We start from the raw sequence: 9,538 nt of genomic DNA, 5'->3' as shown, positions 1-9,538 counted from the left end.
GTGTGGGCTGGTCATTGAGTGACTACCCGTCATGCAGGAGCGCCCAGTGAAAACGTAAAGTGTTATTGCAGTTCAAAATTGAATTTTTTTTTGGTGAGGTGGTTCATTCAGCACAACAGCTTCTGTGGAATCCTAAATACAATATACTGAGTGGCAGCATTTTGTACTTTGATGCTTATTCTGTTGTATTATTTCATAAGCGTTTAGAACTAGTGGATGATTCTTCCTCCTCCCCCCATCATAGAAACATAGAAAATAGGTGCAGGAGTAGGCCATTTGGCCCTTCAAGCCTGCACCACCATTCAATAAGATCATGGCTGATCATTCCCTCAGTACCCCTTTCCTGCTTTCTCTCCATACCCCTTGATCCCTTTAGCCGTAAGGCCACATCTAACTCCCTCTTGAATATATCCAATGAACTGGCATCAACAACTCTCTGCGGTAGGGAATTCCACAGGTTAAGAAGTTTCTCCTCATCTCAGTCCTAAATGGCTTACCCCTTATCCTTAGACTGTGTCCCCTGGTTCCCCTCACCCAAACTGGCAAAATGTGATTCAGATGAGCTGTGTATTTTTCTGACGATGACAAATTTCCTAGCTCTGGCGAAGAAAAACCAGTTCACTGATCCTTTGCCAATAATTATCAAAAGAGAGGCTGCAGTACTTTGAAGCAGCAGTGTGTACATATTTACAAAATCTGTCAAGTTACAGGCCATATCCAGCAGCTGGGAACATTCAGCTACTGCAGCAATCTATGGGCCTCATGGGCTACATACAGCACTTGGGGATTGAAAAAGAAAATAGGTTTTCCTTCTCTCCCCTGACAAGAGGGTACTCAGGGTATCTGTTCCAAAGCCTCTGCTAATGCCGCTCCATAACCAACTTTCAATTTGACTCCTCTCATCTACAGGATGATTTTACACCAGCACCACTTATATAGTCATACAATTCTTTTAATAAGGCATGCCACATGTTAATTTGTATAAAATTAAAAGTTGCATCTATTTCTGTATGAAATATAGTGACAAAACAAAATTAAGAAACATAAAACTGCAACCCATTACTATACTTATTGAAAAATAATCTGAAAGCACTGTTGTTGATAGAATGTTCCACCAAACCAGGGCTTCAAGACAGTGAGTGATCATTTGCAATAAATATAAATCCAAGCTGCTTATACGGGGATAACCGTGCAGTATAAACTCGTCATTTGGGGTATATCGTTAGCTTAAAGATGCACAAGGAAGACAGCATTGTAGTATGTGTTTTTTTTAGTTTATTGCGTTTGTAGCCATTAGCTAAAGAAGAATATCTTGAAATCTACTCTATTCAGATGCACTTTGTTAACCAACGTTTTATCATAAATTGTATATGAGCACCAATGTTCAACCTTTATTATTAATAAACAATGTCACGGTCTCTCAAATGATATGATTCAACTGAAAGTTATCCAACCTTTTGAAAAGAAGTAGAACATTGTATGATGAACAAACAATTCTTCTGGCCACTCATAGCATGCACTAACATGTAGAAACTAAAGTCGATCAACACCACCTCCACCATGTTCCAATATTTAGTGCACTATCAGCTAAACCAATCTAGCTTTCCTCAGCAAAGAGAATGATAAACACATCATTCATTTTAACAGTTTTTTGTTGAAATACCTACTTCAGGCACACTGTAGTACCTGTAGTACAATGGCAGAGGTGGAACACAATGCAAATGGCTACCTTCTTCATTTGTAATTATTAATACTTAAAGACAATTCATTCTCCACATCAACGTACAGTAACATTTTTCTAAAAAAAAGACATTAAAGTGTACAACCGCATTTCTAAAGCTTTAATAACAAAGATTTGTTTATAGTTGGATACCTAATGAATCAAAATCTTTTTGGTGGAACACCACTTCCCACAATCCTCCACAGGCAGTGTCTATGGCTACAGTTGTTAAGGCTTCAATTTCACATATACGCCAATCCCACCAGGTGCTGTCTGAACCATGGATCCCTCATCATTTGTCTTCAGAAATCCTTTAGCAGTTTGAGCACAAATACGTTTTGACAGAGTTCTTCATTGTCACCTTTGCAGTCATAAACATTCCTCCCAAGAGCTTTGAACAAGGTGCCAAATGTTTCACACAAAAAAGCAAATAGTAAATCACAACTGGTAGAAATAGACTGCTGCTTAAAATGGAGCATATATTCACTTGGATGTGGTTTCTGTCTGCGATGGGACATAGACAGATGGAGAAAACAATTTGCCATAGTTCAGCTGGGAAACTGTAGGATCCTGAAATTGCAGGCCTCAGCAGAGTGTATCTTTAGCTTGAGAGAGTCAACAGAGAAGGATCAAAACAGAGACACTCATCTGGCACCAGCAAGATGTATACTAGACACAATCCTGGAAACAGAAAATGACAGTCAATATGAAGGATCAAACCAAAAATAGGATCACACTGACATGTTGGAGAAAATGAATAACTAACTCTTTAAGCACAACAAGCAAAGCAGTAAAAAAAAAGTTATTTATTCCGACAGTATTACCAGTATGTTTAATTCTACATTATTGGACTTTAACAAAAAATATCCTCCTCTATATACCAGCAATTAAAAAGGAGCAAATTTAGCATTTTTAAAGCATCCACAGAGTGCTAATAGTATAATTAAAATATATAGGTGTGACAGTTTAAAAAACACAGCGATTAGTAAGCCACTATGATAAGTGTTTGATTGACACCGCAATGGTTATAGACTTCAATCCTCCAGATAGCAGGTGGAGTGCTAACTTTCGGATTGTGGATGAATTTTGGTGCAAATTTGAACATATCTGAATAGTTGTTTTGAATTTGAACTGTTTGGAATAGATTGGTTCCGGTAAAGGCACCGTCAGGTTCTTTAAGTGCAGCTGTGGTGCCTTAAAGGACCTGAAGATATACTCAAATGATTGAGCCATTTCTGACTCCAAATTAAATGACTTGAGGTTCCCCAGCCTTCCAACCTTGCAAGAATAATAAAATGAAATGGGGGGGGTCAGAGTTTTGGAATAAAATTCATCTATCTTCATCATTCTTCATTTTATAAGCTGCTGATCCCAATTTTCACTTTAACAAATTTTACTGGGAATTTGTAACAACTCTCCTAGAATTCCATGAGTTTCAAACTAGCGTAATTAGATTTCCTCGAAGTTAAAAATTACCTAGCTCAGACCTGTCAAACTTTATTAGATATGTCAATTGCTCACGTGATGTATGTTACTCAAATATAAACACAACTCCATATGTTTAAGTGGCTATGAAATCTGTGTCACTCTCACTTATCATAAGTGTCACTCCTAACAGTGTTGACAGGTCTGTTTTCCTGTTATGTTGTAGAACCTCTCTATTTTCATAATTTAAGAATTTCATTAAAGAAACATTCTTCATCTAATTGGATCACTGCAAAATTCTATGCTTTAATAAACTTGCCATCCATCTGTGCCTGCACATGCTCACATAGACATGGGAATGAGATAGGATGGGAAGAGGCATATTTGGATAATTCTCCATGCTTAGCCTATAGGTTTCCTGGAATTACAATGCTGTTCTTTACCAGTTGAGATAAGTGTAGCTTCTGTGCTTCCTCCCACAATAATGAAAACAGGAACATTACAAAAAATTGGTGAGAGTTGAATCCCAAATTCAGATTTGAACTGGCCTAAGGCCATCATTACCACTTCACATCAGCAAGAGCCTTCTCCAGCTACTGAAGACACATCATCACATAATCAGCGTTTTTTCTGTCAAAGTACATTCATTTTAATACTCAAAGTATTCAACAGAAGGGAAATGTTGGTGGAATTTATGACTTATGTCTGTCAAAAGTATACAAAAGGGACACCTCCGGCAATTCTGATTGCTGTAGACGGATTTCCATATTTAAGTTGTACTTTCGTATCGGAGGTTATAAGCTGCATTCACTTTATTCACTGCATTTTTAATCCCAGGAGACCTACAGGTTAAGTCTTTGGAAATATTCAAATATGAATCTTTCTGATCTCAATCCCATATTTATGTGTGAAGCACATGTAGGCACAGAGATGAATGGAAAGTTTATTGAAGCATAGAATTATGCAGCAAAACCGAGGATAATTGTACTAAGGTACTGACAGACAAGTGACAGGTTTGCTATCAAACAATATGTTCCAGCAATACTGGTTCAGCAAGTGATGATTCTGTATTCAGAACTTTAAGCATGTGGTCTGTGCTGAGTTACCCAATCTTATTCAGAACAGCAGTAGGGGTATCTACAGTTGGCTTCAGTGCCCCTGGGTTAGAGAAGGGGAATTCAGCCACAGTTCCTGATCCTAGTCACCATCTATTGATGGCTGCCAGAAGTGTGACATCAGGCAAAGACAGGAACAGATTTGGCTATCATGTCCTCCAGGGAGAATAATCTGCTGACAGTCACTATCTGGGTTCCTGCATGAAGAATGGCTATAGGTGATGCACCAGAGGGTGACTGGCATCTTGTGGAATTGTCCCCTGGCAAGGAGTCATTGCCTTCAGAAGGAAGGGACAAAATTGGTGGGAAAAAGGATGAAAAAGTACTTAATTTGTGCATAGTGAGAAGATTTATATTTCTAGCATCTCACCACAGTTCTCAGAAATGTCTACATACAATGAATTACTTTGACCTTCAGTATTATGAAATATTTCATTTTCAAATGTACTGAGATTTGATGTCCATCAGTATTATGTAAACAGGTCATGGATCAGGATTCTAGTAAAATGTTAGATAAGGGAGTGGTTGATTATTATGCATTACCCCAACTTCTTTCTTTGGAACTTGCTCAGCATTGCTCTCCATTTGGTACTGCTCTTGTTCTCCATTGTTTGGGGATGACAGAACTCCTGGATCTTCTGCATCATCTTGCTTTTTGGGCACTATTTTAATTCCACCTATCTCCACCGAAAGGGACTGCAGACAAAGTGAATCAGGTTGATCCTCTTGTCTTGGGCATGTATCTGAAGGTGGGATTATTGGGGTTTCCAACTTTGAGCTAAAGGCAGCAACGTCCGCTAGAGAAGATTCAGTGTTTGATGGGTGAAGAGAGTCACAGAATGAACCAGTGTCACTGCAGGCAGAGTCTCGCATTAGAGGCCAGGCTTCTGAGGTGTCTCCACCAAAAGAGGGTGTAAAGACATCAAGGAGAGAGGGCAGTATTTCTCCATTACAGTCTGTGTTCCTGTGTGTGACAGAAAGCACATTACAGTTAACATAGTGGTTAATAAAGGCTAACTGGTATAGTTATGCTGCTAAACATGTTTTATACCGTGTGGCAGCAATCAGTGACTCAGTGGTACTGGATATCAAAGCTTTATCTCTTTGTGCCATGACACCATATAAGAGTATTCCAATATATATGTCGTAATGTCACAAATAATTGTGAGAATTACAGGATACTACGCCGGGTTAGTACACTATCCTTTCACCTATGGGATAGGGGTTCAAATCCAGTTCAACCTAATGGTTGATCCCGTAAGTGGGTGAAATTGGTCTTTGATGGTAGTGCAAAATGGGCACGAGGGAACCAGCAGCCTGTTTTACACCGTGCCTAATTTTATTGAAGTTAATGGAAAAGAAAATCGGTCGGGTTCATAAGAACATAAGAAATAGGAGCAGGAGTAGGCCATTCGAGCCTGCTCCGCCATTCAATAAGATCATGGCTGATCTTCTACTTCAACTCCACTTTCCTGCACTATCCCCATATCCCTTGATTCCCTCAATATCCAAAAATCTATTGATCTCTGACTTGAATATACTCAATGACTGAGCCTCCACAGCTCTCTGGGGTAGAGAATTCCAAAGATTCACCACCCTCCGATGAAGAAATTTCTCCTAATTTCAGTCCTAAATGGCCGACCTCTTATTCTGAGACTGTGACCCCAGGTCCTGAAGGACCGCATTGCGGCACTGGAGCTGCGGGTGGATTCACTCTGGAGCATGCACGATGCTGAGAATGACGTGAATAGCACGTTTAGTGAGTTGGTCTTACTGCAGGTAAAGGGTACACAGCCAGATAGGGGATGGGTGACCAACAGGAAGAGCAGTGCAAGGAAGGTAGTGCAGGGGTCCCCTGCGGTCATCCCCTTGCAAAACAGATACACCGCTTTGGGTACTGTTGGGGGGGGATGACTCACCAGGGGAGGGCACCAGCAGCCAAGTCCATGGCACCGTAGGTGGCTCTGCTGCACAGGAAGGCAGGAAAAAGAGTGGGAGAGCTATAGTGATAGGGGATTCAATTGTAAGGGGAACAGATAAGACGTTTCTGCGGCCGCAACCGAGACTCCAGGCTGGTATGTTGCCTCCCTGGTGCAAGGGTCAACGATGTATCGGAGCGGGTGCAGGGCATTCTGAAAAGGGAGGGTGAACAGCCAGTTGTCGTGGTGCATATAGGTACCAACGATATAGGTAAAAAATAGGATGAGGTCCTACAAGACGAATTTAGGGAGCTGGGAGCTAAATTAAAAAGGGGACCGCAAAAGTAGTAATCTCAGGATTGCTACCAGTGCCAGATGCTAGTCAGAGTAGGAATCGCAGGATAGCTCAGATGAATACGTGGCTTGAGGAGTGGTGCAAAAGGGAGGGATTCAAATTCCTGGGATATTGGAACCGGTTCTGGGGTAGGTGGGACCAATATAAACCGGACGGTCTGCACCTCGGCAGGACCGGAACCAATGTCCAAGGGGGAGTGTTTGCTAGTGCTGTTGGGGAGGTGTTAAACTAATATGGCAGGGGGATGGGAACCTATGCAGGGAGACAGAGGGAAGTAAAATGGGGGCAGAAGCAAAAGATCGAAAGAAGAAAAGTAAAAGTGGAGGGCAGAGAAACCTCAGGCAAAAAGCAAAAAGGGCCACATTACAGCAAAATTCTAAAGGGGCAAAGTGTGTGAGAAAGACAAGCCTGAAGACTCTGTGCCTCAATGCGAGGAGTATTCGTAATAAAGTGGACGAATTAACTGCGCAGGTAGCAGTTAACGGGTATAATGTAATTGGCATCACGGATACATGGCTCCAGGGTGACCAAGGCTGGGAACTCAACATCCAGGGGTATTCAATATTTAGGAAGGATAGACAGAAAGGAAAAGGAGGCGGAGTGGCATTGATGGTTAAAGAGGAAATTAATGCAATAGTAAGAAAGGGCATTAGCTTGGATGATGTGGAATCGATATGGGTGGAGCTATGGAATACCAAGGGGCAGAAAACGCTAGTGGGAGTTGTGTACAGACCACCAAACAGTAGTGGTAAGGTTGGGGACAGCATCAAACAAGAAATTAGGGATGCATGCAATAAAGGTACAGCAGTTATCATGGGTGACTTTAATCTACATATTGAATGGGCTAACCAAACTGGTAGCAATGCGCTGGAGGAGGATTTCCTGGAGTGTATTACGTAAGAACATAAGAATTAGTCACAGGAGTAGGCCATCTAGCCCCTCGAGCCAGCTCCGCCATTCAACGAGATCATGGCTGATCTGGCCATGGACTCAGCACCACTTACCCGCCTGCTCCCCGTAACCCTTAATTCCCTTATTGGTTAAACCATTAGGGATGGTTTTCTCGACCAATATGTCGAGGAACCAACCAGGGAGCTGGCCATCCTAGACTGGGTGATGTGTAATTAGAAAGGACTAATTAGCAATCTTGTTGTGTGAGGCCCCTTGGAAAAGAGTGACCATAACATGGTAGAATTCTTTATTAAGATGAAGAGTGACACAGTTAATTCAGAAACTAGGGTCCTGAACTTAAGGAAAGGTAACTTCGATGGTTTGAGGCGTGAATTGGCTAGAATAGACTGGCAAATGAAACTTAAAGGGTTGACGGTTGATAGGCAATGGCAAACATTTAAAGATCACATGGATGAACTTCAGCAATTGAACATCCCTGTCTGGAGTAAAAATAAAATGGTGAAGGTGGCTCAACCGTGGCTAACAAGGGAAATTAAGGATAGTGTTAAATCCAAGGAAGAGGCATATAAATTGGCCAGAAAAGGCAGCAAATTTGAGGACTGGGAAAAATTTAGAATTCAGCAGAGGAGGACAAAGGGTTTAATTAAGAGGGGGAAACTAGAGTACGAGAACAAGCTTGCCGGAAACATAAAAACTAACTGCAAAAGCTTCTATAGATATGTGAAGAGAAAATGATTAGTGAAGACAAACGTAGGTCCCTTGCAGTTGGATTCGTGTGAATTTATAATGGGGAACAAAGAAATGGTAGACCAATTGAACAAATACTTTGGTTCTGTCTTCACGAAGGAAGACACAAATAACCTTCCGAAAGTACTAAGCGACCGAGGGTCTAGTGAGAAGGGGGAACTGAAGGATATCCTTATTAGGCAGGAAATTGTGTTAGGGAAATTGATGGGATTGAAGGCCGATAAATCCCCGGAGCCTGATAGTCTGCATCCCAGAGTACTTAAGGAAGTGGCCCTAGAAATAGTGGATGCATTGGTGATCATTTTACAACAGTCTATCGACTCGGGATCAGTTCCTATGGACTGGAGGGTAGCTAATGTAACATCACTTTTTTTAAAAAGGGAGGGAAAGAGAAAGTGGGTAATTATAGACCGGTTAGCCTGACATTAGTGGTGGGGAAAATGCTGGAATCAATTATTAAGGATGAAATAGCAGCGCATTGGGAAAGCAGTGACAAGATCGGTCCAAGTCAGCATGGATTTATGAAGGGGAAATCATGCTTAACATATATTCTGGAATTTTTTGAGGATGTAACTCGTAGAGTGGACACGGGAGAACCAGTGGATGTGGTGTATTTGGACTTTCAAAAGGCTTTTGACAAGGTCCCACACAAAAGATTGGTGTGCAAAATCAAAGCACATGGTATTGGGGGTAATATACTGACGTGGATAGAGAACTGGTTGGCAGACAGGAAGCGGCGAGTCGGGATAAACGGGTCCTTTTCAGAATGGCAGGCAGTGACTAGTGGAGTGCCGCAGGGCTCAGTGCTGGGACTCCAGCTCTTTACAATATACATCAATGATTTGGATGAAGGAATTGAGTGTAATATCTCCAAGTTTGCAGATGACACTAAGCTGGGTGGCGGTGTGAGCTGTGAGGGGGACGCTAAGAGGCTGCAGGGTGACTTGGACAGGTTAGGTGAGTGGGCAAATGCATGGCAGATGCAGTATAATGTGGATAAATGTGAGGTTATCCACTTTGGGGGCAAAAACGCGAAGACAGAATATTATCTGAATGGTGGCAGATTAGGAAAAGGGGAAGTACAATGAGACCTGGATGTCATGGTTCATCAGTCATTGAAAGTTGGCATGCAGGTACAGCAGGCGGTGAAGAAGGCAAATGGTATGTTGGCCTTCATAGCTAGGGGATTTGAGTATCGGAGCAGGGAGGTCTTACTGCAGTTGTACAGGGCCCTGGTGAGGCCTCACCTGGAATATTGTGTTCAGTTTTGGTCTCCTAATCTGAGGAAGGACGTTCTTGCTATTGAGGGAGTGCAGTGAAGGTTCACCAGACTGATTCCCGGGAT

At 41.9% G+C, this 9,538-nt stretch overlaps 1 protein-coding gene across 4 annotated transcripts in view; it reads right to left on the bottom strand.

Moving 5' to 3' along the window:
• Positions 1-1,268: 1,268 nt before the first annotated feature.
• LOC139275152 (tumor necrosis factor receptor superfamily member 19-like) overlaps positions 1,269-9,538 on the bottom strand; it is an 87,616-nt gene continuing 79,346 nt past the window's right edge. For all 4 annotated transcript variants that reach the window (XM_070892219.1, XM_070892220.1, XM_070892222.1 and 1 more), the window contains exons 9-10: positions 4,804-5,224; positions 1,269-2,401 (exon numbers count right to left, since the gene is read on the bottom strand). In XM_070892219.1, the coding sequence (XP_070748320.1) occupies positions 2,390-2,401; positions 4,804-5,224 (433 nt within the window). In that variant the 3' untranslated portion in view covers positions 1,269-2,389. The remainder of the gene's footprint in view (positions 2,402-4,803; positions 5,225-9,538) is intronic.

Source organism: Pristiophorus japonicus, chromosome 10 (genome assembly GCF_044704955.1).
Source record: "Pristiophorus japonicus isolate sPriJap1 chromosome 10, sPriJap1.hap1, whole genome shotgun sequence".
Taxonomy (NCBI): domain Eukaryota; kingdom Metazoa; phylum Chordata; class Chondrichthyes; family Pristiophoridae; genus Pristiophorus; species Pristiophorus japonicus.
Note: the sequence above shows the minus strand (reverse complement) of the source record. Positions and strands in the feature narration are given on the sequence as shown.